Below are 20,029 nucleotides of genomic sequence, written 5' to 3'. Positions count from 1 at the left end.
AAATATATTGGCCAAAAAGGTAGCTGAGACTAATAGTTCTGCAGATCATATTTTTCAGAGAGACTACATAGCCAGATAAAGAGTTTTCTGGATGATAACACAAGGCTGTTCCTTCAGTAGCACAGACTGCTTGATAACACTGTCAGTCCATAAATAACATGGCAGAGACAGGTATTTCTGTCAATCACAACTTACACAGGTACTCTGAAATAACTAAGACAGCCAGGTGACAAGGATAGGAGGTGTTGCAAATGATTGCAAGCAGCTGATGCTGTGTAAAAGTGTAGTTTTAATTATGCTGTTTATAATGAACTATGTCATTACATACTTTTTGTATTTCTCCTTTCTTCTGACTGAACCTTCCCACTAAAGTCCATTATTAGTTGAAAGAAATGCACAAAGAACAGAAGTGCTAAAGTGTCTTGACCCCTGTTTAACATATGATGTGACAGAACTGTCTAATGGCATCCAAAGTGTGACCTTCATATCTGGGAGCAGGAAAGCACATGACAGAATCATAGAATCCTGGAATGCTTTGGCTTGGAAGGGACCTTAAAGATCATCTAGTACCAACCTCCTGCCATGGGCAGTGACACCTCCCACCAGCCCAGGCTGCTCCAAGCCCCATCCAACCTGCCCTTCAACACTTCCAGGGACGGGGCAGCCACAGCTTCCCTGGGCACTCTGAGCCAGGGTTTCACCAACCTCATAGTGAAGAATTTCTTCCTAATGTCTAATCTAAGTCTCCCCTCTTCCAGTTTAAAGCCATTACCTCTTGTTCTATTACTTCACGCCCTTGTCAAAAGTCACTCCCACCTTTCCTGTGGCCTCTTCAAGTACTGGAAGGCTGCTCTAAGGCTCCCTAGAATCTTATTCAGGATACCTTTGGGCAGAGCTACTTTGAAACGCTGGCACATGTTTCTCAGAGAGGTGGTAGATGCCCCATCCCTGGAAACATTGAAGGTCAAGTTGGATGGGGCTCTGAGCAACTGATCTAGTTGAAGATGTCCCTGCTCGTTGCAGGGGGTTGGACTAGATGAGCTGTAAAGGTCCCTTCCAACCTAAACCATTCTGTGATTCTGAGTCGCCAGAGCTACCCAGAAATAATTTCTGAGAAGTGTTTCACTCACCTAAAATAATCTTCTGCTGTTAAAGATTTAAACCCACCCAGCCTCCTGTGGCATACTTCCTCAGATCTCATTTCCAGATATAATTTAATTCTCTGCCAATTTGCCAGTGATTTATCTGCCTTATTAGATTTCATTCTGGCAAGGCCTGGGGATGAAGGAGGAATTTCTCTTCTTGGCTTCAGCTCTTTCAGTGTTGATGATCCAGTACCTAATCTGATATCTATGAAAACTAATGGAGCACTTCTATTTCCAGTAGGCTTGGGAGCAGGTCAAGGCTCCAACATTCAAAGATCTGAGATGGACAAAGGAGGCCTTATGTCATGACAAAGCAAAGACACAGTGCTGAGCCCTTTACTCTGAACCTGCTAGACTCTCAGGCATGGGATCGACCTGAGCAGCCCAGTGGGTGTTTATCAGATTCTAGGTGTGGAACTCAGGAGGCAGACTGTTCAAATCTAGAGAGCAAAACTTTGCCCAGAAAACAAACCCCCAAACCCTCAAGACCAACCTGATTTTCAACAGTGTCAGATGCCACTTGGCATCTCCCACTGATTTCAATCCTGCTGATCCACAGTGCTTCTGAGGATACATTACGTGTCATCTCTCAAGTGGCTGTTTATAGTTTATACAACTCATGGTGGGGCAAGTTGTAGCATGCAGAGAGCAACTATACAAACATACTTCCACTTAAATTAAACCCTTCCTTTTCTATGTGCAATTTTTATATTAACTTACAGTTAGCTGTGTAGTAATATCCCTTGCCAATTTTGTTAAGAGTTCATGCCTGGAGTCTGCCAAAGCCAGCAGCTGCTTGCATGAGTGCACAGATCTTTGCATGTGAGGAACAGGGGAGAAACGTGGGCTATTCTGGGCGTGCAAATTGCACTTGCAGCCTCCCATAGTCAACTTCACAGCCAGAAGTCACTCAATCACATCCTCACACACCTACAGGGCAGGAAGCATCATCTGAACTGGTTGTCTGCACTCCCTTTGGAGTCATAGAATCAGAGAATCATCAAGGTTGGAAAAGACCTTCAAGATCATCAAGTCCAACCATCCACCCTACAATCCCTAACCACTAACCCATCTTATGAAACACCATGTCCACCCCTTTTTTGAACATCTCCAGGGATGGTGCCTCCACCACCTCCCTGGGCAGCCTGTTCTGGTCACAGTCATAGACTGTGTCACAGTCACAGGAAAGAGAGTCAGGTCTCAGGAGTGATTCTTCTGATCCACTTTGGACATTGAAGTTGGGATCACACACACTTTTCTTAGGAACTTTATGCCATTTTCATTCCTGGCAAAGATAAAGATCAAGACTCACCCTACTGTGAAACTCAACAGAGAAGTTGGATCCCATGGATGGAAAAGAAAATGTATTAGTAGATAATTAATGAGACAAAGACCACCTACAATTTACCTTCACAAACTTCTCAGATGGAGCAAAACATCCCACACAGAGGGACATCAGGATCCAACCCCTGGCATGGCTGCTTTTGGATGGGTTCTGGGTCAGCTGCTTGCAGATTTGACAATAGATTTCATCCCTGCAACAGGAATTTAAAAAACTGTTAGAGGTAAAGAGGTGGTGTTTTTCCACATGAGCAGAGATAGAACCAGACCCCAGCTGTATGTGATTGAGGTCAAAGTTACTTTTGGATTTGAAAGGCTATTAACTTAACTGCCCTAATGATGGTCACCCTGAATGTTGGAGTGTCTCTGAAATGCTGCCCATCACCAGTCCTGTAACATCTCTGTGCTTCAGCCGAGGTTTCCCAGAGCTGACTGACATGGCTTAGAGGTAGAGGGAAATAAAAGGGAGTCTCAAGGTTCAAGGAAAACCAATGTCACCTCTGGATGACGGAGTCTACCGTGGTTTTTCACAAATGCTTCCCAGTGATACCAAGAGAGTCACCTAAACTATCATAGAGGGCCATCAGCTGGGAGTCTTCATTTGCTGGGCTGCTCCTCTTGAGACACCTGAACTTGCTTTCTGTAAGAGTTGGGAACTATCATCTGCAGTGGAAGTCAAGGTTTGTCCAGCTCTTATGTCCAAACATACGTCAGTTTCAGATTTTGACTTTAAACTTAGCTCTCTACATGCAAAATGAGAGATAATGGTGCTTCTCCATTCCATTGGGCACTTCCAATTTCTGAATGTTTAATTTAGCAACTAAAGTGAGTTTGAGTTTTCATTAATATAACATTAAAAACACTCACACAAGCAAAAGAGATCTAAATGGGCAAACAGAAAACAAAGGGTAGTGAACAACAACGAGGGTCAAAAAACCCAATCCCGTAGCCATGAGCACTTTCAGAAGTGTTTGAGCCCTTCTGCATGGTCTTTCCATCAGGCCTGGTATGGACAGTCAGGAATATGACCCCATCCTAGCCAATGTGACCAGAAAAATTAATAGAATGAGAGCTTTGTAAAGCTGCACACAGTAAAAAATACAATAAAAATAAGAATTTTAATAGCTTAGGAATAGCTGAAGGAAGAAGGAATGAGAAGAATGGCATGTTCATGTTTTTGTCTTGGTTTCTAACCTTAAGGCTGGCCTGAGGATGCCATTACCAATAATGAAATGGAGCTTCTCCAGGTTGGAGGTGGGTCGGTCTTCCAGCATGCTATTACCCTGCAGTGTGGACTCACCATCGTGAAGTCTCTTTGTCACCTGCCAACCAGACACAGTGCTCTCTTTCAGTACAGCCAGTTACTATGTCCCCCACCACCCCCCCTCCCAAATGTGTGGTGCTCCCCCAGAAGGACTCCTCCACCAGCTAGGAGGGGGTTCAGAAGTTCTTCAATCTAGCACTTTAAAAACAATGGGAGGGTTTGACTTTGTTGGCTTTGATCACATATGGGGGAAGCTCAAAATGGTCCTATCTAGTCACACTGCCACCTGCTTGGTCTTTACCCAGGTTTTCTAGGATGGCATCCCAGCTCTGAGCTGGACCTGCAGCTGGGGGAGGGCCACCAAAGATCTTTGGAATAACCTTAGCTTATTGCCAAGGAAGACCTGTCTCTTTAACTCAGTTATTATAAAAAAAATCATTAAGACACTGACCAAATGGACCCACTCCCCATGCTAATGATGCAGCCAAAAGCACATAAGGATGGTGCTGCTTATGAAGACAAGGACAGCATAGGTCCACTTGCCAGCTCTCTGTCTCAATTAGTCAACCAAGCTTCCACTTAAGAGTCACTGGAGAAGGATGGTCATGTCTAGAGTGCTTTCAGAGCCACATTAGAGTAAGCTGGATGGGGTCCTACTTCTCCTCACTGACCCTAAAGGGAAGGAGGGTGACTACCTCAGAGAGCAACCTTCACACTCTGAAGCAGCTACAGCTAGGTGAGATGGTGCCTGCTCTGGAAGCAGACAAGGCAGTGTGTAAATGAAGACTGAATCCACGTCTTTGCTGTGCTTTCATCCCCCCACCCAAAAGATTTATTGCTCCTCACTCTTTTGGGATGGGATTTTCACAAGGTCTCAGCTTGGGCTCACTGCTCCCACAGGGAGTTTTGCCTCTGGCACTGGAGAGGAGCAGAGGATGCGTGAAGGCTTTTGGAGACCCTACCTCTGCTACCTACACCACAGTGGAGGGCAGGAAACTAAAAGCAGGGTTAACATTCAGACCATCACAGAGTGGTGGGAGGTATCAGCAGCTGGATGGGGGGCTGTGAAAGAGGGGAGGAAAGGTGCTGGATGGATGGAGAACAGGAGCCGAGGGGCGGCCAGCGCGAGGTGCAGAATGACTCAAGGAGACATGGGAAGCCAACCTTTCCCCTTAAACACTCCTTAAATCTTTCAGGCAGAGAGACAGGTAGCGCCAAACCCAGAGGAGGGCTGGTTCTATGTTGTCTAGGGAAAAGCAGAAGAGAGTCAGAGAGGGCTGCAGACAATCCAACGGCACTTGTGCTGCCGGGCGGCCAAGCGTCTCCTCTCACCTCCTCCGTCAGTTTGGATTTCTTCTTGAGTGTTAAGGAGACCAGTTTGTGCCGCACACTGTTCTTCTTGAGCCCATCTATGTGAGTACTCTGCAAAGCAAGAGGCTTTGAATGCAATGGGGTGAGACACAGAGCAAGTACATCCTCTCCCTGCCTCCCCCGGTCTCCTGCAAAAGACCATTCATCCTGGCCACAGAGTGAGACACTTCAGAGGCTGGTGGGAACCAGAAGTATGCACCCATATTCTCATGCCTCCCCATAACACAGGTCTGGCTCTGGATTTTGTAGGTACTCTTTAATCAATGAGCTTCCCCTAGATCAAAACTACATATTGGGGACATCTGAAAAAAGTCACGTTGACTAATGACCTCAATAATTTGCTTTCATTTTTGGTCAGCCCTGAATTGGTCAAGCAGTTGGACCAGATGATTGTTGTAGGTCCTTTCCAACTGAAATTATTCTATTCTATTCTATTCTATTCTATTCTATTCTATTCTATTCTATTCTATTCTATTCTATTCTATTCTATTCCATTCCATTCCATTCCATTCCATTCCATTCCATTCCATTCCACTCCACTCCACTCCATTCCACTCCATTCCATTCCATTCCATCTCTACTATACTCCACTCATGCTACTCCACTCTACTCCATTCCTAGAATATGAATATTCCTAGAATATGAATATTCCTAGCATACTCCTTCCATAATTCCTTATATCCATCCAATTCTCCTGTATCCCATTCAAGCTTGTTCCTACATGGAAATGAGATAAGCAAGACCACTCTCTGAGATGAACCATTTGCACAGCAGGTTTGTGAGCTGGAAGTCATCTAGCTGGGGATTCATGGACAGAGAGTTACCCATAGTGGTTTCATCACTGCTAACCAGCTCTGGGCTCTGTCAGGTTTCCCAGATGGATAAATTTGATGTGGGACAGACCCAGGCACTGACTACATATCATCAAGCTACTGTTGGTTTTCTACTTTTATACCCGCTTTATGCCAGCTGTGGGATTAAAATGGAGTGGATAATCACTTCACTTTTTTACCCAGTTCACCTCTCCTCATTTAAACAGCTTTGAAAAGACTGATTTGACACTCAATCAACACATTCAGTCCTGCAGCTGTGAGGGTTTATATCCATTATAAGGCCAAGTTGGTTCTGTAAACCTGGATTTGCATATCATCCTGCCCAGGGTCAGCTCACTGATGTGCACTCTGCAGAGCAGATGTAAGCACAGACAAAAATGATAGCTCAAGTTTTCCTTCTTTTCTGTACTTGCTGATGTCTCAATTGGCCAAAATATGCCTTTTTTTTTGGTCATAAACAAAGAAGAAATGGTATCACCATCTCTAAAAGCTAGGAAATTTGTTAACTTACACCTGTGAATGCCACAGGTCCAGATGATATTACAGAAAAGTGCTTGAAAACCCAACAGTGCCATCTAGAAAATCCCAATACCAGGTAATACCTGGTCCTTTCAAATAAAGCAATTGCCAAAGATGAAAACATATCAGTGTCATGGACAGTGACTGATCAGAGTGATGTCTTATCTGGGAGGGGTCCTGAGATGAAGTCCTCCAGTGACATCTGGATTTTGGGGAGGGATTTCCACAGCTTAATCCCCTGGTAACTCTTTACTTTCTGCTCCAAGATTAAGGGCACATTTTTAATTCAGTTTCTTCTGACCCAGGGCAGATCCAAAAGAAATCCCCAAATGAGAGACCGATGACACAAGACATTGCACTCCCCCATGTATTTCTGCCCTACAAGGAGGAGGAGAGAGATCAAAGCCCCACAAGTGATATCAGGGCACTTTATTGTATTGCTCAGGGACATTCAGTTACCCTGTGAAGAAAAAGGGACAGGGTGAACACCTGACACATGGGCAAGTCTCCCTTCATAGCACAATTGCAAATAAAATTGACAAACTTTGTCTGCAGCAAACCCCAAAAGTCTTTTCTTTCCAACACATTTTAATACCCAACCCTTAATCATAGCATCTCTTTTACAGCAGTTACCTCTCCTTCTCCCTGCAGAGCCTGCAGTTCCTTCTTATAGGTCTTCTTCCCCAGAGTCTCATAGATTTTTGTCATGACTGGTATCTTCTCACCACCATCACTCATGGCTGTGTGATATTTTGGCTCTGGGAGGTCTCCCATGAAGCGGAGGATAGTGATCCATACAGCAAGTGCTGCCTGTTTGAAAGGAAAGTTAAACTCCATCAGCTCACACCAGGGTGGTGGAGGGGGTGGTGAAGCCGTGCTGAACCCATAAGGATCACCGTTGTGGTCTCCCTGTGAGCCTGAGGGAGGCAAAGAGCTTCCCTGTGTCCCGTGTAACGGGTTTCCCTGCAGCACACAGCCTGTATGAGCGAGCTGGGCAGGCTGGTGGATGGGATCACAAATCCAGGCCCTGTGTTCATGCCATTATGAGGGTGTCTGGGTGTCCTACAAGGGGTTTGCTGCCTCGCTGGGAGATGCCAGACTTATGGAGAGACAGTGACTGGCAGGTCCTAACCCACTGCAGAAGAGAAGGAGAAGCACAGTGAAGGCAAGTTAGGTTAACGGTTGGACTCAATGATCTTAAAGGTCTTTTCCAACCTGAATGATTCTGTGATTCTGTGAAGTTCATGGCCAAAAATATCCATTACAGCCATGTAGGTTCAGTATGATTCTGCTCTTGTACTGCTGGCTACAGGACAAGCATTTTTTCCCTGCTGGCTCTGCACTGGTGCATAGGACAAGGTAAGAAGCAACTTCTCCAGCTGCTGAGTGGCAGCTTTGCAAGTGGAATTTGCTCAACAACTTTCACCATCCATACCCTGAGCCCAGAGCGCTTCATTAATTGCCCTAAAAAAATATTAAGGTACAGAGACAGACTCACCACTACATCCTGTTAATGCTGTTTGTCTTGCCAGAGCTCAAAGCATGCTGGTGGGACAGTGTCTACTGACAGGCATGCAGCAGATGTGGGTTGTGTTCTCCACCAAACCATAAGTACACCAGTGCATGCCAAAAGGAAACTGCTGGTGCCCTTTGGCTGAAGGACTCCCCTGGCTTGCACCACAACCCACCCTGCCCTTCTCCAGGGTTTTCATCCCCTGCCTCACCAACTGGTCTCCTTCATCCTCATGGTACAAGAGAGGCTGCTTGAGAGGCCGACGGATGTAGGTGTGTGTTGTCGTGCCCTGGAAATACGTGGCCGCAAACTTGGCAAACTTGTACTCAGAGAGGTCTTCCTCCTCTTCCTCAGGTAAAGGCAATGCTGCATCAAGGTCCTCTTCCTCCAACTCCTTCTGAGCTCGCTCAAGATCCTGGTGGGGAAGGACATGTCAAGCATTCAGCATGGCTTTGGATACTGAGCTACCTTTTCCCTTTGGGCCTGACTGTTCTGCCTATCCCAATGAAAAAGCCAGATGGAAGAAAAACCATGACATATGACTCTGGAGACTGTGCAAAGCCCAAGTTCTGAAGGACACGCCTGTGCTCTGGAGTGTGTCCACAGTGATAGGAGAAGCACTGATCATGGCCACACTCCTAGCACAGGGAAAGGTTGTTCAGGAGCTAAATGTCATGGGCTGTAATGAGCCACAAGACAGAGGACCTCAAAGTCCACAAGTCCCCAGTGATATTACAGCAATACTGGTCCCCTCCATGTTGTTGCTCCAAAGAAAGCCTGCAGACTGCTTGACTGTCCCCAGCCACAACATGGAAACCCCCGGAGGCCATGAAAAAGAGCCTAGTCCTGAAGGAAACCTTCAAAGACCCCCTGTTGGATTGCCTCACTCTCCTCTGATTTATTAATGCATTGCTAAAGCCTTTGGTGCCATAGCCAGGCTCACGTGTGTCTCCAGTACCTCGAAGCCGTTGGGTGCCTGTCCTTCCTGGCCAGGCAGGGAGGAGGTGGTCCCCAGGAATCCAAACATTTTGTCCACCATTTCCGAGTCGTTCACTGGCTCGTTGCGAGCTCTCTCCATCTTTTCTAAGAGCTCTTTCTTCCGCCGTGCTTCCTCCTTCTCCTTTATTTCCCTCTCGGCGTCTTCCCGCGCCAGCTGGGCCAGGCGTACCTGCAAGAGGACAAGCACCATGACTGAACTGCTCCCTCCAAAAAGCTGGCACAAAATCCTGCAGGGCTTGGCTTTAGAAAGGCAGCCCCAGTGCTTGGGGCTGCTTAGTCTTGAGAAAAGAAGACTAAAAGGGGCGAGTGACAAGAAGGGGCCAGTCTCTGTTCAGTGGTGCCTCTGACAGGACGAGGGGAAATAGCACCAAGTGACAACACAGGAAGTTCCACCTCAACGTGAGGAGAAACTTCTTTCCTGTGAGGGTGACAGAGCCCTGGGACAGGCTGCCCAGAGAGGCTGTGGAGTCTCCTTCTCTGGAGACTTTCAAGACCCATCTGGACATGTTCCTGTGTGGTCTTCCCTGCATGTTCCTGCTGCAACAGGGGGGTTGGATTCGATGATCTTCAGAGGTCCCTTCCAACCCCTGTGATTCTATGACACCAGCATCATGAGCAGATCAGCCCCATGTCCATACCTCAGTTTCCTAACCACAGAAGGACAAAGCAATAGCATTTTCTCCTTCCCAAGAGCCTTTTTAGGGGGTTTACTCCATGCTCAGAGTCTCTCACTGACCTTGTTTTTTCCTTTCTACAACAACCCCGTTTGTGCACACAGTGTCCCAATTCCCCCTTCGGCCTTTATACAACAGCAAAAGCAAGTGAATAATAACTGTAATCTCTGGCATTCCTGTGCAGCAGATCAGAAATTCTGGAGCAGCTTCAAACTAGTTAGACCACAGAGTACTTTAGCGAATTAAACACAAACTGCTCAGGCAGGGCAGAAATCCCTCAGATATTTTTGGCATTCCCCTTCACAGGAGCAAAACCAGTCCCTGGAATACAGAGGCAGAACCCCAGGAAGCCCCCACATACTTGGTGCTTCTTTTCCGCTTCCTCTTTGGCTTTCTTGGCACTCATCTCCTTTCGGAGTCGCTCCTCTTCTGCCAGACGGAGTTTCTCTGCTTCCAGGCGTCGATGATACTGGGGGAATAAGGATCTGAATCGCCATCTACTTATCCCTGAATTGACCCTTTTGCCCTCTAAACACCGATCCCACAAACACGCGAGGCAGGAGGGCGTGTAATCCCCTTCTCCCCGCCTTGGTTTCCCACCACCGACCTCTCCTCCCTGGTACTTACTTCCCCCCGCAGGCGTTTATAAAGCCTCCGGGCGATCATGCCCCGGGCGTAAGCCTGGATGGTGAGGACAGCCCAGAGACGGTGACGAAAAGCCCGACGGACCAGGTATCCCCGGCACCGTGCCTGGAACTCGATGATCCGCCGGCGTGCCATGTGGTACTGCTTGTGGAGCTTGCGGGATCGGTAGAGGGCCTGCAGCCTCAGGAAGCCGATCCGCATCTGCAAGAGGGAGCGGGATGAAGCCACCCCACCACCCCGGGGGCTTCACCCAACCCTAAGCAGATTTCTGCCGCTAATCTTCTTGCACGGGTGGAAATAAGAGCTGCTGGAATCAGCTCCCCCCCCTCCCCTGAGGACAAGCCTTCGGGAGGGAGGTTCTCCAGGAGGGTGGAGGAATTAAGCTCTCCGGCTGCTGCCCTGAGTCAAAGCCCAGGCGGGACGAAAGGTAGTTTCTTCCCCGCTGAATCCAACAGAGTTTTTAGCCTTGAGAGGCCTCAGGAGGTCTGGTTGGTCATCTCAAGGTAGCCACAAGACATAAGTGTTGCTCCCACGGAAGTCTAGCACCTGCAGACCTCCTGCCTGGCAGCCCAGGTGCTGTTTCATGGCAGGAGGCAGCATCCTGACCAACCTGGAAGTGACTATTCCTATCAAGCTGCAGGGTTGGAGGATGATATTGAGACACTTTAGACTCCAACACACTTCTCAAACCACCCGCTGCTGGGTCAGAGCCAGCTGGGACAGGGAAAGAAGAGGGCCAGGGACTGGGTGGGGAAGAAACCCAGAGACAGTTCCACCTGGAGATAAAGCCTGTTTTTCAGAGGAAGCTGCTCTTGAGTTTTAAGCCACCTGGAAACTAGGGGAAGACCTTTAAAACCCCAAGTGACCTGGTGGTGCAATGGACATCTAACTCACAGGGCAAAGGACAACTAGGAAGTGGTCAGGTGCTTTCTTCAATGAGAAGACAAAGCAGCAAGAGCAAACCATCACTCATCACTTTAACTGATAAAAGACAACCCCACCCTATCCTGCACTCAGTGGAACATTTTGAGCCAGGAAACTCTTAGAAATGTCCCAGCTGAAAGAGCTGGGAAGGCAGAGGTGTGAGGAAGCACCCCCATACTCACAGCACCGTAGTTCTTCCTGCAGTTATGTCCACGCCAGTATCTCTGAATCATCAGGACTGAATTTCTCACTTTCAGGAAATTGGACCTGCAAGGGCATTTCAATCACTTGCCTCTGAAGTTTGGCCACCAAGTACCATCATCTCCTGGGCCTCATCTTTGGAGATTTGATACTGAGCAGCCAGATGGAGTAAACACTGCAACATTGGCCTGAAAAAGTCTCTTTCCCCAGCTCTTCTTGCTCTCATAAAAAGATCTGCCAGGCCTCTCTCTGCCGGGTCTCTGCAGGCAGATTCTGCCAGGTTCTGGGAAGGGGCAGAGCAGGAGGTGCTGAGGATGGTCCTGTCCTTCCCCCTGCCCCATAACTCCCTCTTGCATCTGCAATCTCTTCCCTGCTGCTCTCCCCACTTCAATCCCAGCACCTGAGAATGGATTCAGTCTCTCCCAAATGATGAAGAGCAAACTTCAGCAACACCACCCTGGTACCCCCATCTTCTCCCATCCTTCTTAGCCTGGCCTGACTCTACCTGTAGACACCTTGGAGACAAATGTGTTGAAAGGTCTGGGGGGTCTCCCTAGGATTACTGTGGGAAGAACCACTGAGTTATTTAGTATGTTCCCTTTCACAGAACCATAGAATCACTTAGGTTGGAAAAGACCTTCAAGATCATCAAGTCCAACCATTAGCCCTACTCTGCCAAGTCCAGCACTAAGCCATGTCCCCACATCTAGATGACTTTTAAACACATCCAGGGACAGTGACTCAGCCACCTCCCTGGGCAGCCTCTTCCAATGCCTGACAACCCTTTTGGTGAAAAAGTTCTTCCTAATGTCTAGTCTAAACCTCTCCTGGTGCAGCTTGAGGCCATTTCCTCTTGTTCTATCATCACTTACTTGTGATCTTCTATCACCACTTACTGCCTCTTTACAACGTTCTTTCAGGTAGTTGTAGAGGGGAATGAGATCTCCCCTCAGCCTCCTTTTCTGCAGACTAAATAGCCAAAAAGCCTAAGGCACAACCTGGGTCACAGCCACGGCTCAGGCAGTCAGAGAGCACAAAACCCCAAGAACTGTCCCTCCTCCATGGGTGAAGCTTGTCCTTGGCTCTACGCTCCCCCTCTTCTTCCACAACTGTGCCACGAGCTCCCCATGGGCTACCTGCCCTCCTCCCAGGCCTGGCAACTGGAATTCAAAGGGAAGAGTCCTGAAGCCCTTGGGCTCTGGACTGTTAGTCACAGCAGATGACCCTGTGATCCCGCTGCAGTCTTGTGGAGATCCCCATAGACTGGAGGATTAGTGTTGCCTTCAGCAGGCTCAGAGTCCCACTGCTGCATTCTCATAGGAAACATCAGTTCCCCTGAAGAAAGCACAGGGACAGAAGATTCTATTCTGTCGGTGTTTGAGGCAGATAACACAGTTTTCATCTGGTTTGCTCCACTGTTTTCCTCCAATACTTCCTGCACCTGAGTGCAAAGACATCAGGGCCCCCCTCTCCATGGCTGCAGGCAGGGCAGGGCAGCTGAGCACTGAGACACACACCCCCCAGGAGCCATTTGCTGGCTGAAACATCCCACCTAGCCCACCTCACACCTACCTGTCTTTAAACCCACGGACCACCTTCTGGATGAGGATGACTTTATCTGTGATTGCCTTGTCTCTCTCAATCTCCAGCAGCATGTCATGGTGGTCCTGTGGGAGGAAAGGACACAGCACCCATGCCTCAAGATCTCCATCTGCCTAATGTGTGGCAGGTGGTGCAAGGCTCTTCCCCAGAGGAGATGTTTAAAATAAACTCTTGGAACATTTTACATCCCAAGTATCATCCACAATTCCTCACTGGGGAAGTCCTAACATAAACTATAGTGATCTACTGCCTTCAATCCCAAAAGAACCAGAGCACCCAGAAGCTGTGTATGCAATACTCACAGTCTGAAAGCAACCAAATGACATTGCCTCTCCATGCAGAGCTCCCTGCTAGTGCTGTTGGCCCTGAGAGCAGTTCCCAGGAGCACTGGAGATTTTTGGGTACAAATTCTAGGCTGTCTAGGTCCCATTGCTCGTACTAGCCAAGGCTTCAATGCCTCCACACTCTTACGGACAAAACAGCTCCCCAAAACACTGAATTGCCTTGCCCTGGGGCTTGCAGATGCACCACTCTGAGCTTCCCATGGATTCCTCCCATGCCATTTGTAACTGCTCCTTCTCTCCCAGTGCCAGCAGCAGAGCCCCACCACCCTGGGTGCAGCAGAGGCAGCTCCACACGTTTCCTGCTTTGCTCGACCTCACGCAGCCCCTTGGGGCCTCCTGATTTCTCCATTTCCTGCCCTGACAGCTGTGGGATCTTGATAACAGGCTCTGGAAAGAGCTGCTGGTGGGAACAGCTTCTAGGGAAGAGATGGGGGTGTTCACGCTGCTAATGGGGATGGGGGTGAATTTAGGTATGAGCAGACAGGGTTTATTGCTGGGATTTTTGCTCAAGGGAAGCTTTTGCTTCCAGCCTGGTTCTTGGCCAGAGCAGCCTCACCCTCTTGTAGAAAGATAGGAATGGATTTGTAAGGAGAGATGAGTGCACACAGGGCTGCAGAGGACCTGCAGAGTTGGGCTATAGGAATGTCTTGGGTGTTGCAAGCCAAGCGAGCCTGCTGTGCTCTGGACCCCTCTCTCTGCAGGTCTCCACAGAGACGTCCTTCCAGCTGCTGTGCCTTTTGGGTGAAGGCAGGAGATGAGGTGGAGAGGCTCAACCCTGGCCGTGGGCTGTGGGTGAGTATTTCTGTGTCCATATGGGTATGTGCACACCCCAGTGCAGGGAAACTGCAGGACTGCTTCCTGCCCAGTCCTGCCTAAACCAGCCCCAAACATTGTGCCTTGGCCCAGGTTCTACCCTCTGCCACTCCAGCCCAGAGACCATGGGAAAGTATCATGTCTGGCAATAAAAAAGAGATGGTGGGAGACCCCTTCACAGACAAGTGTCCCAGATGGCAGGGGACAAGGAGAGCTGCTTACCTTCAGGAATATCTTTGTTTTGCCAATCTGCCAGTCGTCATCCTTCCCCAGCACTGCTTCAGCAATGCGGTGGCACGTCCCACGCAGGTCACCCTGGTGGGACAGGGGGTGGGATTTATAGAACCTCAGAACGGTTTGGGTTGGAAGGGGTCTTAAACATCATCCAGTTCCAACCCCCCTGCCATTGGCAGGGACACCTCCCACTAGACCAGGCTGCTCAGAGCCCCATCCAACCTGCCCTTCAACACTTCCAGGGATGGGGCAGCCAGAGCTTCTCTGGGCAATCTGGACCAGGGTCTCACCACTCTCACAGAGAATAATTTTGTCTTAGTATCTCATCTCAATCTCCCCTCTTTCAGTTTGAAACCATTTCCCCTTGTCCTGTCACTCTCTGCTCTTGTCAAAGTCCCTCCCCAGCTTTCCTGTAGCCCCTTCAGGCACTGCAAGGTGCTGTGAGGTCTCCCCAGAGCCTTGTCCTCTCCAAGCTGAACACCCCAATTCTCTCATCCTGTCTCCAGAGTACAGCTGCTCCAGCCCTCAGAACATCTTCATGGCCTCCTCTGGACTTGCTCCAACAGCTCCATGTCCTTCTTATGTTGGAGGTTCCAGAACCAGACAGAGCACTGCAGGGGGGTCTCACCAGAGCGGAGCAAACAGGGACAGTTCCCTCCCTGCCCCTGTAACGCTGCTGGTGACTCAGCCCAGGAGATGGTTGGTTTCTGGGCTGCCAGTATATATTGCCAGCTCATGCTGAGCTTCTCATCAACCAACACACCCAAGTCCTTCTTCTCAGTACTTGACTTCACCAGGACTAGCCTCCCTACTCACTCCTCTGAAGTCCAGCAGGGACCCTTTCTGCTTCCAACTCCAGCAGTTTTCTGCTAATGAGAAAAGTCACCACATGAGGTGACTTTACTGTCACCACATTGAAGGTGAGTGAGAGGAACAGGATAAATACGTCTCCCAGTCCCTGCAAGCCCCATAATGATTTTTCCTTTGCTTGGAAAGCCCAGAGCACCAGCGTCACATCTGGAGATCGAACGTTGCATGATTGCTTTTGGAGAGGGTGCACACCTCACAGATGTCTCAGCAGAGAGCAATTATTACCTGTGGAAAAAGATGCTCACCTGCTTGTATGCTGGCTTCACCCCAGGCATCAGCACCCTGTACCTGTCCACGAACTCCACAAAGGTGTAGCGGATGGGGTAGCCAGCCCGGCGGATCCGGATGGTCTCCATCATCCCCGAGTACCTCAGCTGACGGACACACAGCTCCCGGTCAAACAGCTGGGGAGGTTACAGGAGATGCTGGTTTGATTGCACATCTTGGCCTGGATTGGCCACAAGAGAGTGGTGACTCTGAAGATGCGTGGGGCAACCAAGTCAGGCACCCACCCAAGCCCTTCACTTGGTGGACCCAAGGCTGTAGAAGGGCAGGCTGTCATGGGCTTGACCCTATGAACTGCTGAGTGTGTTTGACTCCTTTAATTTCCACATGCAAAACTGGATGTGTCCTACTCATTACACAAAGGACTGAGAGGAGAACTGGAGAGCATGATCCAATGGTGAATGTTACCTTGGGAAAATGAGCAGGGATGTTACATCTACAAGGGCCAAGCTGTGCAGTCACCCTCACAATGACCACTCATGGTCATGATCTTCTGACTGCTGCTCTGAGCTTTATTGGCAGGGTCACAGCACTCCTATATGAGCAGGGCAGAACTGTTTTGTAGGGAGAGGAAGCTAAGAACCATATGAGCAAAGGCTCAGGTACTCAAAGATCTTATGGTGCCTACACCAGTTGACCTTAGGGTAGACAACCCCCTGGAGCCACACACAGGAAAAGTGCAGCCTTGGAGATGCCAAGGTCCTGAGATAAGCCTGTTATGATCAGACTACCCTGTGCCCAGGAGCACAACTTAAGAGCTTAAAATGAACAGGTCAGAACTAAGACCAGTTGAGAGTTTTAGGGAAGGGATAAATCTCAGACCAGCATCCACAGCTGGTCCTGACAAGCCACGGAAAATTTCAAGGCCAAACAGCAGACATAAGCAACCCAGTCCTTGTAGATGTTTTCTAATAAAGCTGGCTGCTCTCCCTTGCTTTGTGCACCTCTGGGTGGCCAACAAGTTGTGCTGCTAGGTGGACAGACCTGCTGAAATGAGAGAGGGCTCAGGAAAATCCCTGCTATCAGCCTGGTGCTTTTGTGGATTGAGGAGGATCCTGGAGCCCCTGAGAGCACCCTCTTGCAGCCTCATGTTGTCTGCTGGGAGCATCCAGAAAGTGTTCAGCCCAAGTGTAAAACGAAGGCAAGAGGTGGTGTGGTGCTGGCACAGCACAGAAGGTCAGGACAGTAAATCCCAGCCTGAGCCAAAGAGTTACTGCCAGGGTGTTATTAATCTGCTCTTCAGCTGCCTAAAATGTGACATCTGTGCATGTACAGATGTGAACATCTAAAATGTGAGTCACCTGGGGTCTCCCTGAGGTGAGGTAGGAGAGATAGACACGTATCTGTATCTCAGATGCATTTCCTGGGTTAGGAGGATCTATCCTATGGATGCACCCATCTCTCCATCCCTGGAAGGACCTTTTTGACCAGTTTGTAGCAGCCACCTAACCATGAAAGGGCTGGAGTGAAGTGAGACAGATCATGATCCCAGAAGACACTAGGCAGAAAGTAGCACTATCCAGATTTGGTCTCAAGCTGCCCCTCTCTCAAGCAGATATAAGGGATTGAGGACAAGAAAGGTGCAGAAGAAGGATCAGAAGGTGCAGAAGTTCCTCTGTCTCCTACACCCCAAAGCAGAAGGGCACACGAGAGGTTATGGGCTTGCAAATTACACTCCAGAGTTTGTAGGCCTGGTTCATTGCATATATGGGCAACTGTGAGCTTCCTTGCACCAGGGCCTGGTGAAGCACCCATGTTACACAGGTAGCTGGAGACATTTTGACTTTCTCTGTGTGGTTTGTTCCTTACTTCACCGCATGCATTTCTCTTGGACCAACCAGAACACCACAGCAGTGCTCAGAAACAGCAGAGTGGGATGATGTACAGACCCCGAGAACTCCAGCCAGCATCCCCATGCAAACTATGCTTTCCCCCCCCCCCAAAGCACGTTTGAGAAGGAAGCAAAAGTTTGAAAATAACATAAAGTAACAAACAGTCAGGACTTTCCACTGACCTTTCACTTCCCACTACCCCATTTCCTATCACTATCAGTACACTTTCCTTCAAAGCCAGGGACAGAAAATGAACTCACAGAGAATGTTCCCTTTGCACAACTCTGTCTCCCCTTAGCTGGGATTTTTTTTGCCCCGTTTGCACTATTAAGCCAAGGCCAAAATTGAGCAAGAAATCACATTTCATATCATAGCGCTACAGCCCCTGATCCAGTGTTAGCTCATCCCCTCATTGCTATAACAGAGAGATTATTTTCTCTTTGTCTCATCCTTAAAAACTTCTAGATGTTTTTATGTTCCACCAGAAGTTTTGTAGGTAAATAAGGTGGATAGAGACTTTTGGCCTAGAGCTTGCAAAAGCTGATGAAAGACAGACTTGCTAGGCAGGGGACAAAATGCCAGACTGAATCCCAGACATCCAGGTGTAAAAGCAGCTCAAAGTCAGGACACTGGGAATAATTTGTTAATGTCAGTTCAGGATGTACACCTATTTTACAACATCAACCAAGGTCTTCCAGAAGGTCTTGGTTTGATCTCGGCTCAGATAATACACTCTGATCAGGCATACTGCTAAATATTAACCCAAAATATTCCATGATTAGGTGCCTTTCTATGCTCACCAAAACCAGGATAAGAGCACAGGGTTTCACTGCTCTGAAATCCACCCAGTCTTTCACCCCACGTCAAATTAGGTCCACTGAACAGCAAAACCAGGTTCCAAACAAACACTTCTTGTACCTAACAGCCCTCAAATTCAGTATTTTGTGCTTTTTTTCCACTCAGTTGAGCTTTGCTCACAGACACTGCCTTTAGATCAAGTTCCAGCTGGATGAACTGCTGCTGAAGTGCAAAGGCACAAGCAACATGACTCACAGAAGCAAATGGCTGAAATTGTTATTAAATAAAGCTCTTCCTCCCCAAGCAGTATCAAGATTAAGAGTGATGAGCAACGATTGCTAATAGCACCAGGATCCAATCCTGCAAGGTGCTGACAGTGGGATCAGGGTGTTCAGCACCCACCTTGTCATCAGCCATTTGCTGCAAAACTCAGAGCCTCCCCTGTGAGCAGTTTGTGGTCAGGGGGATTCACAGCCCTCTCCATCCCTTCCATTTGCTCCTCGAAGTTTGTCACTGGGGTGTTTGTAGCTTTTTAAGTAATCTCTGGGAATCAGAGCAAAATAATGGCTCCCACCTTTTTTTATTTTATTTTATTTTTTTTTACTCTGCTTTTAGAATTCTGCTTTCACAGTAGGTGTTGAAAAAGCAGTTGAAAAGATCTAAAGGGACTGAAATGGAGTGAGATTCCTCAGAAGCAAAGATCATGTAGGAAACACCCACGGGAAAAGGATCACTTTCAGGAAACCCTGAACCCTGCAATAGGACTGAACCCAAGATCCTGCAGCTCAGTCTAAGGCTCTGGCAGGGTGTCACCTCCCCCCTATGGAAATTCAGAGTCATTTCCTACAGGAGAAAGGGCTGCAGGGTGAATTCCTCGAGGTTGGCCTTGGGAAGAAAGGAAAGGGCAGGACCTCCCTTCTGCAAAAAGTGTTGGGGTGCCGTTAGATCATAAAGAAAGTAGCAGATTTTTCCAACCCTTTGGTGACTCCTTTGCTTGGAGAACAGGCTCTGGGTTGTGTTTTCTGAGCCCTCAGGATCAACCCTGGCTCCATCAACTCCGAGCTTTGCCTTTGGCTCCAAAGCAGAGTGACCCTGCAGGCTTTCCAGTACAAAAAAGCAACCAGGAGAGAAAAAGCAGGACTTACCATGGGCTTTTTGTACTCATTGGGCTTGATGCAGCGGACAAAGAAGGGCTGGCACACGCTGAGAGTCCTCATCAACAGCTCCAGGGACCGCTTGAACTGGCTGCTGAGTGTCGGTGAGCGCTTCCTCGTCTCCGCTCCCTACAAAACCACAGCAGAGCAGGCTCAGGAAATGAAAGGATAACAGTGCCTTTCCCCTCCGGCCGTGTCCCTGGGAACCTCCCGTGACAGCCAGGGCCGGAGGGGGAAGCAAGGCCAGAGGTGGTTGAGTGTTGAGGCAGGAGAGGGGCAGGGCAGAGCTGGCAACGGCCCCGCTCCGGCAACCTACTCCATACGTCTCAACTCAGGGAGGAAAAAGTACCACCATTTCATTTATCCTGCTAAAACCTCCCTGTGTGACTGGCAATCCCAACTGCCCTGTGCAGAGCCGTGTGGAAGATCTGCCTGTGGGAGCAAACAGCCCCTTCCAGGCCATCAAAAAAAAATAAATCTCTGTATTACAGTTTGAGGTGATGCATTTGCCCAGGGAGGTTCCTCAGCAGCAGCTTGGGCTTCTCTGTCCCCACACTTCACATCGTGGTCATGCCAACCCTACTGACATGGCTCCACATGTCAGGCTGAGCCTCTTCTGCTCCCTGGGTCCCATGTAAGGTGGAAAACTTTCTGTCTGCAACAGCTCC

General features: G+C 48.7%; 1 protein-coding gene across 2 annotated transcripts in view; it reads right to left on the bottom strand.

The window, feature by feature from the left end:
• MYO7A (myosin VIIA) overlaps window positions 1-20,029 on the bottom strand; it is a 69,193-nt gene that overhangs the window by 22,627 nt on the left and 26,537 nt on the right. For both annotated transcript variants that reach the window (XM_051608825.1, XM_051608824.1), the window contains 13 exons: window positions 19,353-19,490; window positions 15,538-15,696; window positions 14,411-14,503; window positions 13,002-13,096; window positions 11,411-11,495; window positions 10,287-10,505; window positions 10,021-10,128; window positions 8,945-9,154; window positions 8,198-8,401; window positions 7,107-7,283; window positions 5,083-5,172; window positions 3,681-3,808; window positions 2,554-2,680 (listed from right to left, as the gene is read on the bottom strand). In XM_051608825.1, coding sequence (XP_051464785.1) covers window positions 2,554-2,680; window positions 3,681-3,808; window positions 5,083-5,172; window positions 7,107-7,283; window positions 8,198-8,401; window positions 8,945-9,154; window positions 10,021-10,128; window positions 10,287-10,505; window positions 11,411-11,495; window positions 13,002-13,096; window positions 14,411-14,503; window positions 15,538-15,696; window positions 19,353-19,490 — 1,833 coding nt within the window. The remainder of the gene's footprint in view (window positions 1-2,553; window positions 2,681-3,680; window positions 3,809-5,082; window positions 5,173-7,106; window positions 7,284-8,197; window positions 8,402-8,944; window positions 9,155-10,020; window positions 10,129-10,286; window positions 10,506-11,410; window positions 11,496-13,001; window positions 13,097-14,410; window positions 14,504-15,537; window positions 15,697-19,352; window positions 19,491-20,029) is intronic.

This window comes from Apus apus, chromosome 1 (assembly GCF_020740795.1).
Source record: "Apus apus isolate bApuApu2 chromosome 1, bApuApu2.pri.cur, whole genome shotgun sequence".
NCBI lineage: Eukaryota > Metazoa > Chordata > Aves > Apodiformes > Apodidae > Apus > Apus apus.
This window is presented reverse-complemented; position numbering and strand designations above follow the sequence as displayed.